The sequence below is a fragment of the Zingiber officinale genome, chromosome 2A (genome assembly GCF_018446385.1).
Source record: "Zingiber officinale cultivar Zhangliang chromosome 2A, Zo_v1.1, whole genome shotgun sequence".
Lineage (NCBI taxonomy): Eukaryota > Viridiplantae > Streptophyta > Magnoliopsida > Zingiberales > Zingiberaceae > Zingiber > Zingiber officinale.
The window spans coordinates 165,869,239-165,881,406 of NC_055988.1; the positions used below are offsets into that span (position 1 = coordinate 165,869,239).

Genomic DNA, 12,168 nt, shown 5'->3' on the forward strand with positions numbered 1-12,168 from the left:
AATAATGCAAAAGTCATACTTACTTAACAGTGATCTAGGCACTAGATTCTTCTGAACCTCTGAAACATACAACATATTGTTCAGAGTAAGGTTCTTGCCCGAGGTCATCTGCAGCACCACTTTTCCTTGGCCCGTGATATTCGAGATTGCTGAGTTCCCTATGAAAAATTTGTCTCCATTGATTTCTTCGAAGTTGTGGAGCAGCTCTTTATTACAGTAAACATATCTGGTGGCTCCAATATCAATCCACCATTGTTGTGGGTTCGAACCGACCAAATTCAATTTGAAGACAACAACGCAAAGGTCATCCATTTCTAGTCCTTTGTTCAGGTTAACTTCCTGCTTCTTCTTCATCTTTCTGCATTCCAAAGATTTGTGAATGACTCGACCATAGTTGAAACATTTCCTAGAGAATTTCTTAATGCCTCCTCTGAGTCCCATCTTGGAAGTGTTGGGGTTCTTCTATTTTGAGTTGTGATTGTGCTTGACCATGTTGACTTTCACAGTAGTATGAGAGAATAGCTTTCTCTCTGAACTCTTGTTTCTTCTTTGATGTGAAGTTTAACAATGGATTCCTCTATATTCATCTCCTTCTGCTTGTGCTCCAAGTAGTTCTTGAAGTCCTTCCAGCCTGGAGGCAGCTCTTCAATGATAGCAGTCACCTGGAATGTTTCACTGAGAACCATCCCTTCTAAGTGAATCTCGTGCAAGATCACTCGAAGCTCCTGGACTTGGCTGATCAAAATCTTGGAGTCAACCATCTTGTAATCCAGGAATCGACCCATAATGAATTTCTTGGCCCCTATATCCTCCATCTTATACTTCCTGTACAGGGACTCCCACAATGCCTTAGTTGTTATCTTCGTGCTATACACAACGTACAACAAGTCGACAAGACAGTTGAGGATGTAGTTTCGACAAAGGAACTTAGAATGAGTCCATGCCTCCATTGTACTGATGGTATGAACATCAGCATCCTCACCATGCGTGAGGGGGGGGGGGGGGGGGGGGGGCCTTTGGTTAAGAACCGAGCCAGATTAAGTATGGTCAAGTAAAAGAGTATCTTCTGCTGCACCTCTTGAAGTTCAATCTAGTGAACTTCTCTGGCCTTTCCCCATGGTTAATTGACACAATTTCAATCAGGGTAAAGGGGGTCTTAATGTGTTGAGTTTGTTGTACTTCAACACTTTGTTCTATGACCATCTCAACATAACCAAAATCTGTTTCAAGATTGTTGGACAATCTGCCAAAGATTTTGAGAAATTAGTCAAATTTAAATTACATTGAATTAAATTTAACTTATTTGTCGAGATAACCTAAGTAGATAATCTCAGGCTACCAGCAAGGGCTGGTTTATGCCAAGTGCGAACTACAGAGTGGCTGAGCGAGCAGTGCAAGCAGTGCAGCAGAGTGGCTAATTGGGCCGAGTGGCAGTGCGATCGAGTCATAGAGAGGTTGATCAAGCCGAGTGGTTGACCAGGCAGAGCAGTAGATCGGGTAGTACAGTCGACCGGGCAGAGTAGTAGATCAGACCGACAAGGTCGAGTGGCTAACCGAGCACAACAACCGATCAGGTCAAGTGGCTGACCAAGCAGAGCAGGCTAACAGTAGAAGGTAAGGCGGCCTAAAGGCAGAGCAAACCAAGCGACAGAGCAGCTCGAGCGGGCGAAGCGGACTGAGACCTGTGATTGACATAGTTTCCTTGAAACAGATTCGGCCCACCTTCGACTGTGCTTCAAGGTTTTCTCGAATCGTCTGTTTTCCAGGATACAACGATTATCCGTGATGCACCCCACAAATTAATGATAGTCGGTGACCATCAATAGTTGACCATTACTATCCGGGAGGTTACTAAATCGTCTTTACCAATAGTTAATGCTTCCGTTATCTTCTTGGGTAAATTTTATCGGGACCGATCTGGCATTCCGTGCACGCAGATCGTGCTCACATATGAGTCAACTTGATTCAGTTAACTTGATTCCAAAATCAACTAGAAAGCAACTTTGGGCCAGTGACATAACTACTTAGAGCTACCCACGAGTCTGGTCCAAATCAAGTTCTACTCAAAACCGAGTCAATTACCTGCTGACTCGATTTAATGGGTCCAACCTTGTAACCAACTCATTAAGGGTCAGCGCCAAATGAATTGATGATTAATCGATGGTTAGTCGACAGTTCAATTATTTTTTTAATTATTAATTTTATATTAGATTTTTTCAATTATAACCCTCATTTGATAATATTAATGGTGTAGATCAATATAAATAAGCCATTTGTTTTAAATTTTCCAATATGAGACTATTCTACTTTCTATTAAAGTTAAACAAACCTATTTATCTTAAATTCTCTAACGTAGGATTATCTGTAATTTATTTAATTTATTAATCTCATTTAACACTTTTAATAAGTTACTAATTGATTTTATTTTATTTTTTATTTATTAAATTGAGTTTATAGAGATTATTTAACTTGTATGATATATCCAATAACAAATTTATCAAAAGATATAATTTGTTCAATAATAAAATTATATATATAATGAAGACTTTCAATAATAAAATTATATATATAATGAAGACTATGATTGAACCTATAAAATTAGTCAAACCTAACATTTATATGATATATGTCTTATCACTCTAAAATATAAAAAAATTAATATCAGATAAAAAATGATAGCTCAGGATTTAATATAATATTCTTCTTGATTTGATTTATTTGGAATCCCGATTTTTTTGAAGCTCAAACAATAATGATTGAACGAAAGTTACAAAAATGCATAAAAAAATGTAACTTTCAAAGAATGAAGTAGACAATTTTAATACCAAATAGAAACAAACGAACTACGTGAATTTAATTTCCTCGTACTCTAAGTGAATATCATATCAACAACTTAAATAAGTTCACACGTTTTTAAATTTTTTATTTTTTCACATTTACAAATTTAAAAATATTTTAAACAAATAAAGTATAAATAATAAACTTGAATCATCATGAATTGTGAATCGAACCATGACCGATGATTCCAAATCACAAATAATCACCACCTTTGAAGGTTAAAGTAAAAGGTCGGGATTTTTTTAATCGCCGAGTTAGTGACTCTGAACCGTCAAATCGACGGGTCGAACCATGGTCAGGTACAGGCTTAACATCGTCTCATTGAATCCAACAATAACATTATCGACCACCATCAATCTCCAGTCCATGATCTCTTTCATAAGTTTGTACGTTGCTTCTTTTATCTACTCTCACAGGGCCCAGTGAGAAATAAGGTCCAAACTCAAAAGGTTTTCAAAAGGTTTAGGACGTAGGACTATGAGGAGTCTAGCAACTAAACAACCCTGTTTGTGTGGAGTAGCTTATAAGCAAATGGCCAACACTGGCTTGTGTATGCTCTAAGCCACCACTCAGCCCTTGCTTCCTAACCTACAACACAAAGCCACGTCTCTATGGCTAAAAGCCCTAAATATCTGTAAAGATTAAACAAATATTTCTTTTCTGTCTTCATCAATGATTGCCTATCTTTCCTCATTTTGCTCCAGAACTTGGTTAACAGTTATAAGTGCTGAGAATGAATGCCCACTTAGAGACTTAGATCAGTAATCCGATGAACAGAGCACAGGAAGAATGAACATATATACCTTTAGAGAAACTTGACATAAACTCCACTGAGAGTCATTGCCAGTGCAGCTCTATGTAGTGGAAGGGGCCAACTGATCTGTCTCAAGTGCCCATAGCTGTCTTCAGAAATCTTTTAGTTCAAGTAAAGTTGGCTTGGGGGGTCATGGAGTAAGTGGTCATCCTCCTCCTCTTCGTCGATCCAAAGCTGGTATAAAACAACCTGGAGACTAAAAAAAAGTTGAATGTGAGAGAGACTTGGAGACAGTTTTCCAAGAATGAGAAAGAATTAAAGCCAACAACATGGTTTTGTGCAAGACACAGTGAGGTAATTCCCACAGGTAAAGAGAAAACATCGTTTTGTTTATCTATATAAATTCAGCAACTACCTTAAGCAATTTATAGTTGTAAACTTCGATTAATGATATATAACAAAGATTTCTTAGCCTAGAGAAGAAATTTCATTTTGTTTGTTGTGAAAAGTATTCAATAGCAATCTTAATTCTACTTTAACCTGTTCTTGGTGTGAAGAATACTTCAAGAAGTACTACAAGATGAAAGAAATATAATAAAAATGAGCGAAACAATTTTTTTTCTTTTTTGAATATAAACCAAGCAAACAAACATGAAATTCCAGATAATATCAGCTAGTAGATTATGAGCTAGTAAGTTCTAGACTGTTAACATGATATACCATGGAGCTCTAAGAATCCATGAAAGATTGAATACTCACTTTGCATTATCGAGCTTCAAGAGAACAAGAGAGCTGTGCATGGTGATAAGTGTCTAAAAGTTTAATTGTTTCATTTATTTCTGTTGAATCAAGTGATCGCTAGAGATGGGCAAGACATCGGGTTGGTTTACGCTCATCAAAAGAGCCTTCACTTCGAGCTCTAAGGATAAATTGGTCCAGACAAGTACCCCAATCCAAGTAAGTCGAACTAAAGGTGCCCTTAGATTCAGACAGTTCCTAAATGTGATCTTTGTGACTGCAGTACTCACAGGACAAGCAAAAAAGAGAGAAGAAAAAGTGGGCATTTAGTAAATCCAACCATGATGACAATGGTTCCTTCATTCAAATGCATAGACAACAAAACATAATTGAGCGAATACTGGAGGATGTTCAAAATGAGCAACACCAACAACATAGAGTGCAGCAAGTGCTCCCCAAGAAGGCTCAACAATCGAAATCGCCTGCAAGAAAACCAAGGACTGCTCCCAACTATGCCCACATTTCAGCAATCAAAATCCAAGCAGCATATAGAGGTTACAGGGTAAGCTCAATCTGTTTGTCATGCATCAAACAACCTTTTAGCATTAATAAGGATCGGCCAATACATACGATCCCTTGTTGGATTAGTAAGTAATGTTCATACCTATCATGTTTCTTGAAATTTAAAAACATGCATCGACCTAATCTTGATATATCAGAACATAAATGCAAACAGAAGAGAACTCTAGCCATGCAACTAACAATGAGTATGCGATAACACAAATTCCAACAATATGATCACAAGATAAGAAATTGTTTCACAAGGAACATTCCCAGAACCAAGAGTTCAAGTTGTGCCAATTAATAAGATTGCTATTCTTTTTATTCATTTCATCTCCCTGTTCTTCTGCAAGAAAAAATGTTCCAAAACACCATACAAGTTTTCTCTGAGGAAATAATATTCTTGCTTTTTGACCTGGAGCTCTATCTTCCATAAATTTTCTAAATGTTTCATAGAATCCTAGTTCCACTTGTATACAAGTCATTCAACAACAACAATCCTTCCAATAAACAGGCTAGAAGGAGCTACCGAGCATTGAAGGGTCTAATGAGACTGCAGAGAGCGATAAGAAATCAAAGAGTGAAACAACAGACGACAAACACCCTAAGATGTATGCGAATGCTAGTTCGAGTGCAGTTGCAAATAAGAGACAGAAGGCTGAAGATGATGGAGAACGGAAGCCTCCAACTCCACCAGGCTCTGCCAAAGAACGATGAGTCAGAGAGCAACTTTGGTGGCTGGAGTGTCGCTCGCCAAGTGAGAATTGTCCTCGTCTGACGTTCCCAATCTCGTTTATTGGATAGTATGAACTTGTAATGGTCTTGCAGACTGAAGGAGAAGGGTTTGAAGGGTTTGAAGGAGAATGGGAAGATAGTGTTCTCACGAAAGAGGAGCTGGAAGCAAGGATAAGAAGAAAGGTGGAAGCAACCATCAAGAGGGAGAGGGCATTGGCTTATGCTTACACCCACCAGGTACGATCGTTCCATCAGACGACTCAAATTGTTCATGTTAAAGATTGACAGTAACTTGCCTCAGCTGTTGAAGATGACACCCAAATCTGCTAAGGCCATGTTGATCGATCTCCGCACCCGTAGAGCCCCGTGGTGGTGGTCTTCGTTGGAAAGCCAACTCGCCACCAACAACATCGAAGTTGTGCCACCTTCACAAAACTCGTCGCATCTCCATACACCACGAACAGCTACCACAGTGCATGCCAAAGCCACCACCCGTCGGCCGCGTAGCTCTCACTACGCGCGGTTGAAGCCGGAGTACGCCGACGACGCAAGCCTCGTGAGTTGCCCACCCTTGGCCGTGCCCAACTACATGACGACCACTGTCTCGGCCCAAGCCAAGGCGAGAAGCCACCGGGCATTTGGGACGGTCCCCGGCCCGGAGAAGAAGAGATTTTCATTCGGTCTTGGCCAGACTATCGGGGCCCTGTTTGCCGGCAAGGAGGCCAACAGAAGAGGTTGTGACGGCAGTTGTAGTGGGCGAAGGAGTGTGAGAATACAAGAGAGGCATAGGTCGACACAGTCAATAAGCAGCATGAGCATGGACTCCATCATGTCTCTGCCCACTGGAAGGGTTGGTGGTAGGAGGAACTATAAATAGCATGCAACTTTGATTCAGATGTTCCATGTTTTTTTTTAATCTAAAGCATTTTGGTGTGTTTTGTTACATTGTGAGAAATTGTCAGATGAAGAATGTTCTTGACCACGTCTTTACTCTTTACCATTTGAGCTATAAACTCATGATTTCAACTTGAAGTTAAACAGATACAGATAACAAGACAAATTAGAACAGTTATCAAGCAATTAGAAAGTTTTAAGATTGAGACTTTTGGATTAAAGAAGGAATAAATACCTCATAAATGTTTGATTTCCCAGAAGCATTGGAGACGGCAACAATCTGAAATGAATTTGCAATTAAGTTCAAGGAGTGAAGTTAAAGTAGATTGAAATAGAACAATGTTCTGAATGGAAATGGACAAGGACAGAATTTGAGCAAACAATTTTTCTAACAAGCTTTATAAAAATAACAAGGTTTAAATATTCTTGGCCCTCAACTATCAAAAAGATTTAATGTCAAGTTTACCTAGTATTGCTTGATAATATGAAACATAAAGTGTACCTAATAACTTTTTTTGAATCCTATGAATCCACATGTGAAGCCACCTTTTAATAGTCTACCAAAGAAGTAGAAAAACATGCAAGTGAATAACAAAAGCTGACCAGAATGATCATGATACTGAATTGTTTTATGTACTCCTTGATTGCCAATATCAGCAAATAGTTGAACAAGAGAATCAAATGAATCAACATAGTTAAAGCTGAAAAAAAAAAGAGACTAATTATATCAACACCTGGTGCATCCACTTTCATTTGTGGTCTTTTCTTCTCCCTAAATGACAGTTTAAGGTGAAGATCGCCACCACAAAACTCATGATTATTGATAGTGCATAATATCTAAAACAATGAAATATGTTAATTTTAAGTTTGATTAACTATATCTAAAACAATGAATTATGATACACCAAAGCAACTTGACAGTCAATACCAACAACTAGAAGGGAATCCAATTTAACCAACAAATCAACAAAGTCTCACACTAATAGTAATAGACAAAAAGAATTGTCAAATTATATCAACATCCGATGTATCCATTCTCTCCATTAGTAGAATTTTGAGATGAAGATCATCACAATGACACTCATGATTAAAATGGATAATTCCTACTATATTAGAAGATGATACACTAAAGCAACTTGACTGACAGATAGATATAGAAGACAAAAGTGACGTTAGTGAACAATTTGCTCTGAAAGAAAAGACAACAAAGAAGGTAGAATGTACATAAACACTGTTTTGTCAGGCATGGCATGTTTGGGTGGAGACCTTGGCTAATACAGCTAATCATCAAAGTAGCTTTCTTGTTGGAAAACACATTAACAATCCAGCCATATTAGCAAATGACTGCAACTATGATTATGTATTATCTTCGTAACTCTAGTGCTTTGGTGGGTAAAAATTATGACCACAAGCCAAACACTTTCTTAGTATGTGTTACATGCTACATGTCGAATGGCTAATTGACGAACTACGTGCTTCACAACTCTATCCAAGCAGGCGATTGCAGCCAAGACTAACATCAGCCTTAAAAGAGGAAAAACATATTCATTCTCGGCATATCTGTACAATGTTCCCTGTAGTAGGACTGTTCCGAGATCCTCCATTGCCCTCTCCCTCACTATTTCCACCATCCCCAACACAACAAAGCCTTTCAAAATTAGCCAAATACTCCTCCATGCCACATATATACTTGTCCATGCCATGAAAATGCCGTGCCAAGTCCAACCCCATTTTCATCCATATCCTTGCATTGGCAACCTGCTGCATCCGGACAGCAATGCCTGACTTGTTCCATGCAGTCATCGCAAGCCATTTACCCTCCTCAGTAGGATACTCCCCTTCCTTGAGCCCTAGAATTATCTGGTATGCTTTCCGGTATATATCATAGGTTCCATCATCCTTGCCAACTTCATTGCCTCTGGATGCAGAAAGGCAGACCAACTTGCGGATGACAATGCTGATCGAACTGTAATCTGGGGAAGGGGATGCAATGAGGGCAGGAAGGCAAGCATTGAGAGCAAACTCAGCTACTTCTGGATCGTAATGTTCACTGCAAGAAGCGGCAAGGCCTAATTGGAGAAGGTAATGTCCAGTGCATGATTTAGAAGCAGCAAAGCTTTTTATCAGTTGTAACTGCTGTGACCGGCCACCATCTTTAACACGGTTCATGAGCTCATATGTGCAGTAAGTGTGAAGGAAGTGGAGACTTTGATTCTCTGCCTGTGCCTGTCTGGGGTCATTGAACGAGGATGAAATGCAAGGCAATATCTGCAGGCATTTAGGAAATGCTTTAAGATGATAATTTCTACAAATTTACAAAAGGTGTTCGAATTTGAAATGTACCTTTTCAGCTCTCACCAACATCTCCAGGGCCAATTTGACATCATTGTCCACCAAAGTAACTTCCTTTTGCTTCTCAGCATTAAGCAAGGCACCCACACTGATGATCAAGCATTTGCAAGATGTAGCTTGATTCACACCTTCTTCATCAGTGATTGCAGTGTAAAAAGCAGATGCCAATTCAAAGAACTTGGCACAGAATTCATACTTCTTCTCGTTTCCAGTTGTTAACCCCATGTTATAGGAAATTCCAGCAAGCCAATTCAGCTCACGGCTACCAACGGCTCCCTTGCCAAAGAAGCACTCCACTCCAATTTCGACCATTCTGGCCCGAGCATACTTTGTATATTTAAGGATCTCTAGCTCATTGTTTGGGCTTCTGTGGAGGAGGCTGATAAGATTCCTCAAGATTGCAACTTCAGTCATTGGCATTTTCTTCCCAGGTGAATAGATGTTGAGCAGGACAGACAATGAAGCAATAGCAACAGGAAGAAGCCGACACGAAATAGCCTCATGGGTACAGAGGGTAAGAAATTCTGGGTTGAAATCGATGCAACTAACCATTGCTTGCATCTGTTTGATGGCTTCATTTTCATCCTTCTTTTCCAGATAAATTTTGTACTGCAAAACAGTCAGAAAACAAGAAATTAGTGAGCTCAGTTGCATGAAGATCAAGACCTTTGCAAGTGAGACTACAAGTGGTACCTTGAGGAAAGAACACTTGATGTTTGGTTCAAGCTGTTGAAGCATTGAAGTGGTGAGTAATGATTTGTAACCTGACAGTCAATTATGGGTAGGCAGATTGTACCTTTTCAGCATGTTCAATAAACTCTTGAGCTCGATCAATCTGTTGAAGGCCAAGATGGCAAAGGGAAAGAACTCTGAAACAGTTTGCTCTGCGCGATTGGTGTTCCTCGTCTCGAGGCACATAAAACATTGATTTTTCAAACATGTCAACACTTACTTCATAATCTTTGGATCTAAAATGTTCTGCTCCACTGTATTGGTAAATCCAGAGCAGAAGACGTCAGGTACGAAGCTAAGTCAAGTCATGTAGTAGGAGGAGAGGACATTATGAGCTCACCAGTTCCAGAGGAGCGCGTGCATTGCCTCCCGCTCCTTCGCTGCTGCGGAGGGCTGGAACAAAGCTACGACCTTCTCGTCGGCCGTCAGCTCCGCTAACACCTTCGCCCTTCCTCTGCCACCGCCCTCAGCCACCCTCTGCACCACCCTCAGTGCCGCCGCAGCACTGGCGTGACACCGCCCGGTTAGTCCCAGCAAAACAGATCCTGCCTTATCTGGCCCCGCATTGGAGAGGTACGCCTCCGCAGCTGAGACGCACGCAGCCTCCGGAACCTCCTTGCTGGCCATCATCCCCATCAACTCCCTCTCCGCTTCCTGAAGCCTCCGCACGCCAATCCACCCCTTCATCGCTACGTACTTCACGCTCGGGTGCTCTACCGCCGGCGGCACCACGGAGCCAGACCTCAAAGCCCTGATACACTTCAGCACCCCGTCGTAGTCCTCCGCTTGGAGCCGATCCGCCGCCAGGAACCGGAGACACCGACTCTTCAAACCGTCCAATTCTAGCGTTTCCGCTCCGCCGCTCGCACCGCGGCTTCTTGCGGCGGCAATCCCCTTCTCGCACAGATCCATTGCTTCGGTGAGAAGCCTCGATGCGTCCGATCTCCCCTCGGGGGATTTCTTGGAGAGATCGAGCTTCCCGAACAGGAGGAACTGCTCTGCCAGGGACCGAAACCCTGAAGGAGAGCCAAGGATTAGATTCTTCGACCGGTTCAAGAGGGCGATCGCGAGATTACGATCGCCGACCTCCCACGCCGTACGCGCCCTGGCGATGTGGAGGTCAAGGAGGAGCTGCCTCTCCTCCTCGTCGCCAATCTTCGAAGTTCCCTCCGAATGGGCCGCGGATGCTAGCTCCGTGGCGCGCTCGAAGCACCCGGCAGCAAGATCGAACCGGCCGAGCTCGTGCCAGATGAGGCCGGTCTTGTGGAAGAAGGACGCGGACTTGAAGGCGGCGGACGGAATAGCGAGGGGGAGTCCGGCAATACAAAGCATGTCGGCAGCGACGTGACGGAGCTCCGCCAGCTCGGCCTTGCGGGAAGGTGCGTCGCCGCGGAGGAGCTCGGAGGCATTGGAGAGGTCGACGCAGGCGTTCCAGAGGCGGTAGCTGAGCTTCCATAGATGGATCTTGACGGGCTCCGTGAGGTGAGTGGCGGAGGCGGGTTGATTCAGCGAGGAAAGGGAGAGGCGGAGGCGTGCGGCGAGACCTGCCGGGGAGGAAGAGGGGTCGAGGGATTCGGCTACCTTGACGGAGGACTCTACGTCGTCGAGGAGGAGGCGGAGGACAGGCGTCGCGTCCTTGGAGGTGGAGCGGAGGTCCGGCGAGGAGAGCTCCGAGATCTTCATCCCGCAGAGGAGGTTCGTGTTTCCCTCCTTCCCGAACCAGCTTGAGTCATTCAAATGACGAGTGGTCCGTGCCCTAGCCAAGTGCCTCCTCGCTCACTGGAGCAGGTTCGCATCAGGATCTGATGCTTGGTTCACTCGTCGATATCTGAACCGGTAAATCAATTGGCCAAGAACCGGACAACGAATCATTATACGTGTTGACAAATCCGAGGCGGCCGGAGCAGAGCCGCCCCATCACGCCGGCGACCACCCCAGCACTGCAATCATAGCCTCCGCCTCCGCCGGGGGTGGCAGTCTTGGCATTAGCCGCTGCCGCCGGCTGACACTTAAGAAGGCTCTTTTAGACTATGTTTACTTGGGAGAGTGGAAAGTAAAATTAAGGAAAAGTTTCCACAGTGAAAAAGTTTTCGTCGTTTACTTCATTAAAATTTTCCGAAGGAAAAGTAACGCAATCTATCCGCGGATAATTTTTGAGCCAAAATCGATCACCTCAAAATCGGACGGAAAGCAGCGGATGGAAAAAAAATGACGCATGTACCCCTTTTGCATTCACAAAATTACACCATATACCAAAAAAAAATGACGCATGTAGTCTTTTTAACTCATAAAATTACACTATGTATAAAAAAAAAATGACGCATGCACCCTTTTTGATTTACAAAATTACATCATAAGTATTCACCTTCCTCTATCAAGGTAAACAAGTGTGCAAAGGAAAATATTTCTTCGCCATTTCTTTTCTCTTCCTCCAAAGATAATTTTCCATAATTGATTCCTTTCCTTTCCTCATCCACACTCTTGAGTAAACATAGCCAAGGACAGATCGATTGTACGACAAAGACTCATCGTGATGGAGCTGTCCGAAGGATCGATCTGTGACG

The 12,168-nt window shown here is 42.3% G+C and overlaps 2 protein-coding genes across 3 annotated transcripts; one reads left to right on the top strand and one right to left on the bottom strand.

The window, feature by feature from the left end:
- The first annotated feature begins 3,594 nt into the window (after nt 1-3,594).
- LOC122043052 (protein IQ-DOMAIN 13-like) lies at nt 3,595-6,586 on the top strand. Of its 2 annotated transcripts, none has more exons than XM_042603496.1 (6): nt 3,595-3,959; nt 4,445-4,549; nt 4,614-4,892; nt 5,406-5,648; nt 5,720-5,863; nt 5,928-6,586. In XM_042603496.1, exons 2-6 carry the CDS (start codon nt 4,457-4,459, stop codon nt 6,501-6,503), a joined length of 1,335 nt encoding a protein of 444 aa, XP_042459430.1. In that variant the 5' UTR covers nt 3,595-3,959; nt 4,445-4,456; the 3' UTR covers nt 6,504-6,586. The 2 variants fall into 2 exon arrangements, with proteins under 2 accessions (XP_042459430.1, XP_042459431.1); XM_042603497.1 differs by having other exon boundaries at nt 3,595-3,946.
- A 1,267-nt stretch (nt 6,587-7,853) lies between these two features.
- On the bottom strand, nt 7,854-11,349 carry LOC122043053 (TPR repeat-containing protein ZIP4-like). Its single transcript, XM_042603498.1, has 5 exons — nt 9,945-11,349; nt 9,669-9,858; nt 9,566-9,598; nt 8,864-9,481; nt 7,854-8,788 (listed from the first exon to the last, which is right to left on the bottom strand). Exons 1-5 carry the CDS (start codon nt 11,285-11,287, stop codon nt 8,066-8,068), a joined length of 2,907 nt encoding a protein of 968 aa, XP_042459432.1. The 5' UTR covers nt 11,288-11,349; the 3' UTR covers nt 7,854-8,065.
- Nucleotides 11,350-12,168: the final 819 nt, after the last annotated feature.